This window comes from Chiloscyllium plagiosum, unplaced genomic scaffold (genome assembly GCF_037043375.1).
Source record: "Chiloscyllium plagiosum isolate Xiang-an unplaced genomic scaffold, Cpla_swu_hap1 HiC_scaffold_29, whole genome shotgun sequence".
Classification (NCBI taxonomy): domain Eukaryota; kingdom Metazoa; phylum Chordata; class Chondrichthyes; order Orectolobiformes; family Hemiscylliidae; genus Chiloscyllium; species Chiloscyllium plagiosum.
This window is the reverse complement of record NW_028270167.1, coordinates 13574202-13587175: the sequence shown is the minus strand read 5'-3', so window position 1 is coordinate 13587175 and position 12974 is coordinate 13574202. Positions and strand designations below refer to the sequence as shown.

At 40.4% G+C, this 12974-nt stretch overlaps 1 protein-coding gene across 9 annotated transcripts in view; it reads right to left on the bottom strand.

The window, feature by feature from the left end:
* The window catches only part of LOC122540656 (dixin-like), a 132184-nt gene that overhangs the window by 87585 nt on the left and 31625 nt on the right, over window positions 1–12974 (bottom strand). For 8 of the 9 annotated variants that reach the window (XR_015751982.1, XM_043676669.2, XM_087976390.1 and 5 more), the window contains 2 exons: window positions 1017–1146; window positions 128–253 (listed from right to left, as the gene is read on the bottom strand). Coding sequence is in view for 8 of the 9 variants with exons in the window: in XM_043676669.2 (XP_043532604.2) it covers window positions 128–253; window positions 1017–1146 (256 nt within the window). In the remaining variant the exon portion in view is untranslated. Of the gene's footprint in view, window positions 1–127; window positions 254–1016; window positions 1147–7548; window positions 7645–12974 lie in introns of those variants that run through there. The other variant, XM_087976392.1, reaches the window with a different exon arrangement.

Genomic DNA, 12974 nt, shown 5'->3' with positions numbered 1-12974 from the left:
ATAAAAATAGAATTTGACTTAATCAATTCCCCGAAATAGGACCATCTCTCTGATACACCTTGTGGCTTTCTTAAAAAAAACTTTAAAATTGCCATGTTAAAGCAACGGTTTGTTATTGTAGACTCACCTCGAGCAAAGGTCTGGTGCATACGGATCTTTTTAGAGGTTATGAACTGCAGCACTTTCTCAACATTTTCTTTCATTTCCTGATGGCTGGTAGGGTTGAAGTAAATGTCACTGAGTTGCTCACCGGCTTCATAAGGGAGCAACAGAAAACAAGTGATTACAGAGAGATAGTGGTTTTAGAAAGTACACACACACTTTCCTACTGCAAATGTTTCAAACTACAGACATAACATGTTGTTCCACAATTCTGTTCAACAAAAGATGTCACCGCCTGCTGTCCTCAAAGATGTCAACAGACATCAATTCACAGCAAGAAAATGTATCATGTCTATGATGTTATCTGCAATGAATAATAGTTTTAATGTTTAATTTACACATGTACTGCAATTACATTTTTGCATAATGCATAACTCTAAAGCTGGCTTCTTTCATTAGCTTCAATATTAAACATTCTTCCCATATGACAAAGCCAGTATTTTCAGAGGTTCAAAAATACATCTACCATATTATTTCTCTTTCTAACCTTCTTTATTCTCATAGACATGCATACCCAGCACTGAACTTGTGATTGAGTTCTCAATCAATATGAAGCTAATTTGGATTCTGTCCAAGTCACTGCCCAGGAGGCAAAATCGGACTTTGACGTACCCTCTGACAATACCTCATCTGATATTTGTAATTGATCTGCACACTATACTTTGTGCATTCACTTTTTCCATAGCATAATAAAAAATGTTCCAAAAAGCCTAACATATGATGTCATAAAACTAAATATCCTTGCATTGGCAGATAAAAACTGATAAATATTCTAAATCCCTTAACCTGTGGGATCTGAATTAAAATATGAACTAAATATTAGACACTTATGTATATAGCTTACATATACTAACCTACAATCTCAACCAGATGGGTCAGCACCACGCCATCACACAAATCTTGCCGCAAATCCTGTACAGGTTTCAATCCAGGCTTTTTCTTTAACTGGGAGTTTACCCATACCACATAGGACTGCAGCTGTTGCTGTGATACAAGAATTAAAATATTAAATTTTTACTAAAGAATGCCAATTCAAAGATCAAAGTTTTAGTTTGATATTTTCATTGTTAAAAGGTAAGACCAAATCACCATAATCACCAAATTAGTACAAGACCATTGAGCTGCTCACAGATTACAGAGAGATGACTGGCGGCACTTTAACTTGTGGGTCACTACACCTAAAGGAAGGGGGACAATTGAAAAGGAGAGTCCTTTGCCGTAACCTCAGCCAGTGCGTGAATTTAACCCATGCTGTTCACATCACTCTACGTTGCAAACCGACCGTCTAGCCAATTGAGCCTCTACGTACAGGATGACTAAGAAATGGGTGTGATTCTGCTTAAACAATTCAAATGATTATTCTTTTTGTATTTTCACACTCTTCCCTAGAAAAGAATAGTGGAAAGTACTGGAATGATTCACTGCTAGACTAACAGTCTGAGAGGTTATTTTGCGAAGGCTCCTGTGGTCCTAACCATCTTTACTGCAGCCAAGTCAATAATTAGCCCTACATAGTGGGCAGCCACTATCCATATTCAGAGAGAGTATCACACTGGATAAAAATCTAGAAGAACTGAGCAGCAGTTTCATCCTCCACTGAACAAGACTGCCTAGAAATTTGAACCTGAATCTTTTGCCTCCCACTCCACCAAAGACTTGCTTCTTTTTGTGTAAAGGAAGCTAATCACCTCAAAGCTGTGGTAAAGAAACAATAATCTTAGAGTTAAAGAAAACTTGGTGCCACCTAAATAAATCTCTCTGCAATGTTAAACAAGTAATAACACTGCAGAACCATTATTACAGTAATAAAAATTAATTCAGTTACAATCCTGCAGAAATAAATAGTAAAGTCAGTTACACATTATACCTTTGAGTCCCAGATTTTATTCTGGCATTTAAGTATTCAGATGAAAAAGTTGCTAAGAGTAGTAGTACAAAATGAAATATTATGTAGTTTCAACCAAATTCTATGCAGACAAATTTACGTTTGTGCAAAGTACTGTTCTTGTTCCACAACACTAACATTCTGGGTTTCATTCATATGAAGTTCACAAATATTTGAATAAAAGTTAAAATGGTGACAACTGATGTGAAGGATCAGAAAAGCCGAACAGCTTAATGTTAGGAAATCATATAGTCAATATGACCATTACTAACATAGTGGTGTTCTCACTCCATCTGGAAAAGTTGCTTTCTGTGTGTTCACACTCCCAGAATACAGATCTAATGTCTGTGACGGTGGCCATGGGTATATGTGCATCCAAGGTAGCAGTATGCTATGAAATTTAACAATTCCATTTGTGGAAATTGAAAAAGAAAAATATTGATGAAAATACTAAAAGCCAACAGCACAATGAATCATCATCGGTCTCCAGTAGCATGTTTTGATATCCTTTGAGGGAACAGAGATCTACTCCCAGAGGATACTTCCAGATGAGTCACCGTAGCTAGTGTTTCACTTAAGAAAAATATGTTAATACAGTTGCTTATCGTGAACCAAAAGAAGTTGTACAGCATTCTATTCAAAAGCTCAGTAAACTAAATGATCAAGCTGACTTCAGGTAAACGTGGTTATCTATCGGGTACTTTCTGACCATCTCTGTCAATGATAACTGGGTATATGACTTTTATCATTAAATTCTAATGCAGCATGAGCAGAAGCAGAGCAGATTCAAACGGCATGATTGAAAAAGAGGAGGACCTGGAAACAAATATCAGCACCAGCAACTGTCATTTGTGGGGAGGCCTACATGACATAACAAGCTACAAAGTGAAATCAAACAGAATCATGGGCAACAGTATATCCCTACCCAACGAACTCAATGCATTCTACGTTCGCTTTGAACAGAAGGTCAGTGACATGATGTCACCTGTCCCAATAGCCTTGGATGCACATATACCCATGGTCACCGTCACAGACATTAGATCTGTATTCTGGGTGTGTGAACACACAGAAAGCAACTTTTCCAGATGGAGTCCCCGGCTGTGCACTCAGATCCTGTGCGGACCAGCTGGCAGGAGTATTCGCAGTCATTTTAACCTCTCCTTATTGCGATCTGAAGTCCCCACCTGTTTCAAGATGGCTATCATCATCCTGGCGCCAAAGAAAAATCGTGCAGTGTTTCTCAATAACTGCTATCTGGTGCCTCTGTTCCCTATCATCATGAAGTGCTTCAAGAGGTTAGTCATGGCTCACAACAAATCTAGGCTCCCAGTCTGCCTTGATTGTTTGCAATTTGCCTACTGGTATAAAAGGTCCACAGTAGATGTCATCTCTCAGGCCCTATACTCATTCCTGGAACATATGGATAACAAGGATACCTATGTCAGGCTCCTGCATATTGATTACAGCCTTTAAACATCATAATTCCAAACAAACCCATCTCTAAACTCAGACACCTACGTCTCAGCTCCCTTCTCTGTAACTGAATCCTCAAATTCCTGATCCCTAGACCTCAGTCAGTAAGACTAGACAACAATACCTCCTCCGCCAAAATGCTCAACACCAGTGTTCCACAGGCTACATACTCAGCCTCCTACTATTCTCCTTATACATTCATGTCTGTGTCGGCAAATTCCACTTTAACTTCATTTACAAGTTTGCTGATGATACCACCATTATATGGTAACTATCAAGCAACAATGAGACAGAATTCAGGAAAGAGATAGGGGCTTAGTAGCATTGTGTAAAGACAACAATTTCTCCATCAAAGTCAAAGTCAACAAAATAAAGGAGCTGATCATTAACTTCAGGAATAGAGTGGAGGGCACATCCCTGTCTGCATCAATGGTGCTAGTTGAGAGCATTAAGTTCCTGGGAGTGATTATCATGAACAACCTGTCCGGTCCACCTATGTCGACACAATGATCAAGAAAGCACAACAATGTCTCTACTTCCTCAGAAGACTAAGGAAATTCAGCATGCCCTCAAGGATTCTTAATAGTTTTTATAACTGCACCACAGAAAGCATTCTATCTGGGCACTGCATTTCCCAAGACCGCAAGAAACTACACAGGGTCGCGAACACAGCCCTGTCCATCAAGCAAACCAGCTTCCCATCCACTGACTCAAGAAAGTAATCAACATAATCAAAGGCCCATCCCACCCTAGTTATTCTCTCTTCCACTGGGAAGAAGATATATAAGTGTTTTATACACGCACTTATGAATAGATTAAAGAACAACTTCTTCCCCACTGTTATTAGAGTTCTGAATGGGCCTCTCAAATTTTAAACTTAACGTTGAACCTGCTCTCAGTGTACCTTCTCTGCAGCCGTAACATTGCAGTCTTCACTCTGCTCTACTACCCGATGCACTTTATATGGTATGATCTGCCTGTACTGAACACAAAACAAACCTTTTACTGTACCTAGGTACATGTGACAATTATAATTCAAAATCAAAAAAAAGGGAAAGAAAGAAGAGAGAGAGAGACACTAGCTGAAATAGCAGTAGGAGAAAAGTAAAAAAACTTCTAAGAGTGGCATCACAGGAAAGCTTTGAGTTAGTTTTTTGTTGAGCAGCTGCTGTTCAGAATTGTACTTCAAATCTACTGATTTGAAACAAGCAATTTCTAAACATTTCACACGGAAAGTAAGAATTCACAAGATAGGTTAGTCACTTGGATAAGGAAAGTATATGTGCTAACACCAAGTTTGTGGATGATGCAAAAATAGGTAAGAAGGCAAATGATGAAAGTGAATCTAGGAGTCTGCAAACGATATAGACAGGTTAAGTGAATGGGCAAAAAAATTGGCAGATGGAATATAACATGGGAAATGTGAGATTTTTCAGCTTGGCAGAAACAATAGAGAAGCTGAATATTATTCAAATGGAGAAATTCTGCAGAAAGCTGCAGCAGAGAGATATTTGGAAGTCCTCATGTAAAGATTTATAAAGCTAACATACAAGTTCAGCAGGTCTTGATGCGGTAAATGTAATGTTGGCCTTCATTTCAAAATTTTGCTAAACTACTTGAAGCATGAGTTAGATCACACCTGAAATACTAGGAACTGTTTTGGACACTTAACTAAGGAAAGATATACTGGGTGTTGAAAGTAGAAAGGTTTACTAGGTTATTCCTGGATATGAAGGGATTGTTGAATGAGGAAAGGTTAAATAGTTGAAGCCTGTGCTCAATGGAGTTGAGAACAATGAGAGGCAACATTTTTGAAACTTACAAGATTCTTAGAGGGCTTGACAGGGCAAATGGAAAGAGGTTGTTTCGCCTTGTGTGAATGTCCAGAACCAGAGGACATAATTTCAGAGTGATGGGTCAGCCAGCTAGGATGGAGAGGAGGAGGAATTTCTTCTTCAAACGGTAGTCAGTCTATGAAATTCTTTACCATAGAGGGCTGTAAAGGTTAGATCATCAGGTATATTCAGAACTGAGAGAGAAAGACTTTTTAATCAGCAAGGGAATTAACGGTTACAGGGAATTGACAAGAAAATAGAATTGAGGATTATCAGATCAGCCATGATATCACTGAACGATGGAGCATTCAATGAGAATGGCCTCCTTCTGTTCCTATGTCTAATGAGCATATAGAGTTAAACAAGTTAAACTAACTAAAGTTACAGTGAGTAATTTAAAAGTAGCAGGTAAAATATTGAAAGGCAAGTTGGACAAGCAGAATACCTTGTAATTGCTTTACAGCCAACACATGTTTAAAAGTTTGCACTTTAGAAACAGTATCCACAATTTGTCTATATTATAATGAATTCACATTAACAAAACATGCATTATAGCAGAATGACCTGTAGTGTGAAAGGAAAGGAGAAAACATTAAATCTAAATCAGGATTTTGCTGCATGTATGTGACTGCGTGGAGCATTGTTAATAATACTGGGGAGTTACAAGCACAAATTCCTATGTGGATCTATGATATTATGGTGATATCAGACAATGACTCAAGGAAGGGCAGGTCTAAGTATTAAGTATTTGAAGCTACACTTGGGGCACAGCGATCATTGTGTCATACATTTCGGATGAATGCAGAAAAGGACATTGGTCAACCCAGAGTAAGGATAATCAACTGGCGGAGAACTGACTTCAATGGGACAAGAGTAAAGCTGGACCAGATAGACTGGAATCAAAGGTTGATTGGGAAAACAGCAGCTGAACAATCAGCTACCTCCAAAAAGGAGATGGTTTGGGCACAGTCAAGCTATATTACATCAAATACGATGGAAGAACAATCCACAGCTCCCTGATGACAAAGGAGGTAATGTTCTCTTTGTACAGTGGTCGCAGACTTTAAGTTTACTTCTGGATTTTCATTTGAAGAAAACCAGCTGCACAACAAGCTGCTCAGCTCATGTCTCCTGAAGCACCTTTTACTATGAGATCATTCTTTTGTAAGGATGTCTGAATAGAATTATTTTTATTGCATTTCCTGAGCAAGCAGTGACTGCCAAAAACTCAGACAACTGCACATGGTTAATAACTTTGCCACACATGCAAAAACACCACATTTGTAGTCTTTGGCACATTCTACGCTTTACCATTTAAAAAAAAACCTGAATGAATATCACAGAATACCTATAGTGCAGATAGAGCCATTTGGCCTATTGAGTCTACACCAACCTTCCAAAGAACACCCCACCTAGACCCACTGTCTGCGCCCTATCCACGTAACCTTGCATTAACCATGGCTAATCCACGTGGCCTGCACATCCCTGCACACTACAGGGTAATTCAGTATTACCAATTCGCCTAACCTGCATATTTTTGGACTGTGGGAGGAAACCAGAGCGCCCAATGGCATCCCATGCAGACATGGGGAGAACATGCAAACTCCACACACAGGTATCCAAGGCTAGAATCGAACCCAGGTCCCTGGCACTGAGTGGCAGCAGTGCTAACCATATGCCATCATGCTGTCCCTTGGCCACCACTGGTTAGGATTTTTTTCTTTTACAGTAAATCTCTAAAGGAAGATTTTTTTAAAAATTCCTTTACCTGAAGAGGTTTTGGTTTACAGGGAGAAACATTTATATTTTCATATTACAAATTGTGCATTTTAACAAATACTGCATGTGTTTTGGTTTAAAATCAACCTATTTGGACATGTTATGAAACACTTCTGTGGCCATCACAGTCTGCGGTTGAATCCAGATCTTCTGGCACAGAGGTAGGGACATTACCATTGCATCATAAGACTCAAGCTCTGTTTTATAACGAATCAATAGTTTTGATTTCATGAGAAATCTAGTTTATTAAAATTATATGTCTAATGTAGAAAAAGCATACAGTTTGCCATGTTGGGATTTATTTAATATTTTTATTTAATGTCGTGACCCAAGGTGCACAGGGATTAGGACAACAGTACATTGCTCCCACCTTCGCCATCTCAGTGTATTATATTCAAATTTTATTTCACATACCGTGATGGATTAGAGAATGCAATTCCTCATGTGTAGCCATTGCCAGCAAATTTAGATGAAACATCAGTACTGAATGAGTCTTTGGATTAGTTTCCACATAAAACAATGATCTATGAGTCACCCTTGTTCTGAAAAAAACCAACAAATGTCCTTATAGTAAAAACATGTGTGTCCAGTATGAGAAAGATTTTGAAATGGGTTTTCATAGCACTGCTCATGAATTAGTAGTTCATGTTGAGTATAACTTCCTTCATTTGACAGCTGCCAGCATTCTTGGATTCAGTCCAGCTCGGCAACTGCGAAAAATTCATTCTAAGCAACAAGAGTTTACCACAGCTGCAGGGATGCCCTTGTTCACCCCCAGCTCCCATACAATATTACTAAGCAGACAGAGGATCCCCAGCATAGTGCCTCAGAGAGAAATATGATAGCTGCACTATTCATATTAAATTGCTCCATTAGGACAGTCTGGCTGACCTTAGGGCTACTGATATAGCTTGCTACCTCTTGTTTGAATCAATAAAGGGATTTGTTTCCAACTGTATGTACAAAGTTTGTCATTATAGGTACCATTTTTACTGGAACCATCTATCGCAAACAATTCTCAAGTTTGAAGTTCTCACCCAGTTTAAGTGCCTTCATGGTTTTCCCTTTCTCACTTCTATAAGTTACTCAAGCACTACATCATGCCCCTTTGAAGAAACCTTATACACATTTCCTCTTCCGTTAGCGTCAACACTCTGAAACATTCTGGAATTCGCTCTATAAAATGATTTGCCCCACTACCTTCCTCATTTTCTTACAATCCTCTCTAAAATGCATCTCTGAATATCCATTATGTTTACATCATCTATTTTTTTTCTGATTTTGACTGTGAAGCACCATTATTCATCTTTCATAATACTAAAGGGACAATACTATTTTGAATACGTGAATGTATCCACAGAGGTGCACTCAATTCAATTTTAATTAAATCTGGATACTCGGCGGTGGAAAATAAATTATCATTATCTTTTTGCTTTCTAACAGCATTAGTTGTTCCCCAATGTCTGTTATTTTAAACTCACATCTGGAAAACTTATAAAGCTTATAAAATCATTTGCATCCTGGAGTTGTTAAAAATAATTATATCTGTCTCTTTCATTAACTATGTGTTTGCAGCATCTCTACTCTAGTTAAAATCCACAGGCATAAAAGTACTGAGCAGCTATACAAAGTGGGCTCCCATTCTGATTATTGACACATGTTGGAACATGTCAATCTTAGTAGTCATGCCTCTGCAGATAAGTAACCTGCTGACGTTCACATTCTAGGTTCAGCTATGCAAATGTGTATTGTACTGAGGTAGCAGAGCAAATCATTTCATAGAGTCATAGAGATGTACAGCATGGAAACAGACCCTTCAGTCCAACCTGTCCCCGCCGACCAGATAACCCAACCCAATCTAGTCCCACCTGCCAGCACCCGGCCCATATCCCTCCAAACCCTTCCTATTCATATACCCATCCAAATGCCTCTTAAATGTTGGAATTGTACCAGCCTCCACCACATCCTCTGGCTGCTCATTCCATACACGTACCACCCTCTGCGTGAAAAAGTTGCCCCTTAGGTCTCTTTTATGTCTTTCCCCTCTCACCCTAAACCTATGCCCTCTAGTTCTGGACTCCCCGATCCCAGGGAAAAGACTTTGTCTATTTATCCTATCCATTCTGAATGTTCTCGAGCATTGCCTGTAGCAAGAGAAGCTGTGAAAAAAAAATTGGCGCAATAACAATTTTATGAAGTCGACTAGGTGCTTAAAAAAAAAGAAGACTGAACAACAATAATTACAGGAACAAATGATTAAATACACCATGGAGTACTCTGGTTGCAAAGTTTCGAGAACACGAATTGTCATCTATGAAATGTGATTGGTTATGGTTGAATAATAGAAAAGTGAAAGTGAAGGCTGCAGAGGTCGAAAGTGTGGCACAGGAAAAGCACAGCAGGTCAGACAGCATCCGAGGAGCAGGAAATGAAGGGCTTATACCCGAAACATCAACACTCCTGCTCCTCAGATGCTACGTGACCTACTGTGTTTTTCGTGCGCCACACTTTTTGATCATAGTTGAATGATGCAGATAACATCAAAACCTTAGATATTCAGCTCATTTAAACTTTACAGATCATTGAGAAGTTTATAGACATATAACTTTGATAATTCTAATTGTATGTCTTCAGAGCATTTCATACATTGGATTTAATTTGAATGGTGCTCTGCTGGAAGGAACTGTCTTCCTTATATCATGCAATCACAGATGACAGGCTTTTTTGTTGCAGCATCGATGTTTCCTGTTAAATCTAATTCTATACTTTGCAAATACCTGATTTTTGTGTTTGTCCTTAACACAAATAAAGGCATACTTCAAAACAGGCTTCACATTTTGCACATTGCTCATGTAAAGAAAGACACATCTGTGATTTTTTCATAGGAAGACAAAACAGTGGAAGTCGACCCAGAGAGAAAAATGGATAAAGTTGAAAGAAGGCAAGTTAAGACCAAACAAATTAAGTTCTGAAGAGATCATTGAAAAGGATGGATAGAAGTGGCAAAACAGAGGGATCTAGGAGAAAAGTATCGTTGGGTAAAGGTAGAATGGCTAAAAAGAAAACAATAGTTGCTCAAGAGTTGGGAATAAGAGGACACGGCAAGTCAGAGAACTGGAATGCACATGTGGGACATGGGCTTTTTTTCTTGAATGGATTCCTTGTTTTACCATGTGTCATGCTACATCACATTGTGTAATTGGAGGCAATAAATACAAAACCCTATGATAAGAAGCTACTTGGGCACTATAGTTTATGTTACACACTATAAAAAGAACATTACTATAGTGTAAAATAACAAGTGTATAGACTAATCAGTCTGTTTTCTTCTGAAATTCTGAAATGCATTTGCAGCCATTCTACAGGGTAATTTTTTCATACAGATACAGAAAAGTGGGAAAGTGATAGGAAAACTGAAAAGGTAATGCACTATAAAACAAGAAAGGAATCAATACTACGTATTGAAAGTTGCTGACCATGCGCATCTGTCTTCTGATCATTTCTCACTAGCTATAAAAGGTCACAGATCATATGAACTTGCCAAATAACATTCTGAAACTTAAGGGTATGTTTGTGATTTAATCGGATCTAACTGAATATCATTTTCAGTGAAATGGTCTAGTCTAGTGCAATACAGCCACAGGAAACACCGCAACTAAGTCCAGTCCTAAACTCGCACAACATTCACATGATAACATGTCAGCATTCAGGAAGGAGAATCCTGGCCAAAGTTCTGTGGAACGTCTAATGCTTTTACAGCTAAAATGTACTGTATAAGCTACACATTTCAAGGATAAATATTGGGACCTTCCTATTGCATATAACCCAAATCACACAATAAAAAGAAACAATATATTATAATGTTAAAATTACACCAATATTTGCCTAACATGGAAGGTTTAGTCCACTGCATGACCACAGAATTCTAAATATTGTTTGGGTGATAGGTAGCAATTGTTGGTAAAGAGGAAAACATATAAGCGTTAAAAATCAAATGTTAAAATGGAACATGTTGCAAATAAGTTAACATATGAAAAAATATTGATCCATATTGGTTATAAACATTCAAGACTTGACGAAAACTGACAAAGGTAACCTCAAATGTTCACATGCTCGTTCTCTTTTGGAGGTATTGTACATCTATTTGTTTTATTTGAACTTATTCCTATCACTTGGTCAATCTTTGTTTCATGTTAAAGACTTAATTGGAAAAAGATCTGTTTGTAGACACAAGTACACCAATGGCGATTGCCAACAATGCATACACACTGCTAATTATTATGCAGAATATTAAGGAGAAAGTGAGGTCTGCAGATGCTGGAGATCAAAGCTGGAAATGTGTTGCTGGAAAAGCCCAGCAGGTCAGGCAGCATCCAGGGAACAGGAGAATCGACGTTTCGGGCATAAGCCCTTCTTCAGGAATGGGGAAAGTTTGTCCAGCAGGCTAGGATAAAAGGTAGGGAGGAGGAACTTGGGGGAGGGGCGTCGGAAATGTGATAGGTGGAAAGAGGTCAAGGTGAGGGTGATAGGTCAGACTGGGGTGGGGGCAGAGAGGTCGGGAAGAAGATCTCAGGTTAGGAAGGCGGTGCTGAATTTGATGGATTTGACTGAGACAGGGTGGGGGGAGGGGAAATGAGGAAACTGGTGAAATCCGAGTTCATCCCTTGTGGTTGGAGGGCTCCTAGCCGGAAGATGAGGCGTTCTTCCTCCAACCGTCGTTTTGTTGTGGTCTAACGATGGAGGAGTCCAAAGACCTGCATATCCTTGGTGGAGTGGGAGGGGGAATTGAAATGTTGAGCTACAGGGTGGTTGGGTTGGTTGGTCCGGGTGTCCCAGAGGTGTTCTCTGAAACGCTCTGCAAGTAGCCGGCCTGTCTCCCCAATATAGAGGAGGCCACATCGAGTGCAGAGGATGCAATAGATGATATGTGTGGAGGTGCAGGTGAATCTGTGACGGATATGGAAGTTTCCTTTGGGGCCTTGGAGGGAGGTGAGGGGGGAGGTGTGGGCGCAAGTCTTGCACCTCCTGCGGTTGCAGGGGAAGGTGCCGGGAGTGGAGGTTGGGTTGGTGGAGGGTGTGGATCTGACGAGGGAGTAGTGGAGGTTGGGTTGGTGGGGGGTGTGGAGTGGAGGTTGGGTTGATGGGGGGTGTGGAGTGGAGGTTGGGTTGATGGGGGGTGTGGAGTGGAGGTTGGGTTGGTGGGGGGTGTGGAGTGGAGGTTGGGTTGGTGGGGGGTGTGGAGTGGAGGTTGGGTTGGTGGGGGGTGTGGAGTGGAGGTTGGGTTGGTGGGGGGTGTGGAGTGGAGGTTGGGTTGGTGGGGGGTGTGGAGTGGAGGTTGGGTTGGTGGGGGGTGTGGAGTGGAGGTTGGGTTGGTGGGGGGTGTGGAGTGGAGGTTGGGTTGGTGGGGGGTGTAGTGGAGGTTGGGTTGGTGGGGGGTGTAGTGGAGGTTGGGTTGGTGGGGGGTGTGGTGGGGGGTGTAGTGGAGGTTGGGTTGGTGGGGGGTGTAGTGGAGGTTGGGTTGGTGGGTGGTGTGGTGGAGGTTGGGTGGTCACCAGAGTGGAGAACACCGTAACCATCCCAAAGGTATCAGGGAAGGTGCTAATGAAGGAAAGGTCTTGTCATACTTTTTATTATGAGGGACAAGGTATTTCAATAAAGCGGAAGACAGACAAATAGACAGCTTCTTATGATCTGCATTCAAATGCTTTAATGGAAGTAGCTGCAGAGAGCAAACTAGTCTCGAACTTCCTGGATTCTGGGAGGGTTCCACTACTCCCTCGTCAGATCCACACCCTCCACCAACCCAACCTCCACTCCCGGCACCTTCCCCTGCAACCGCA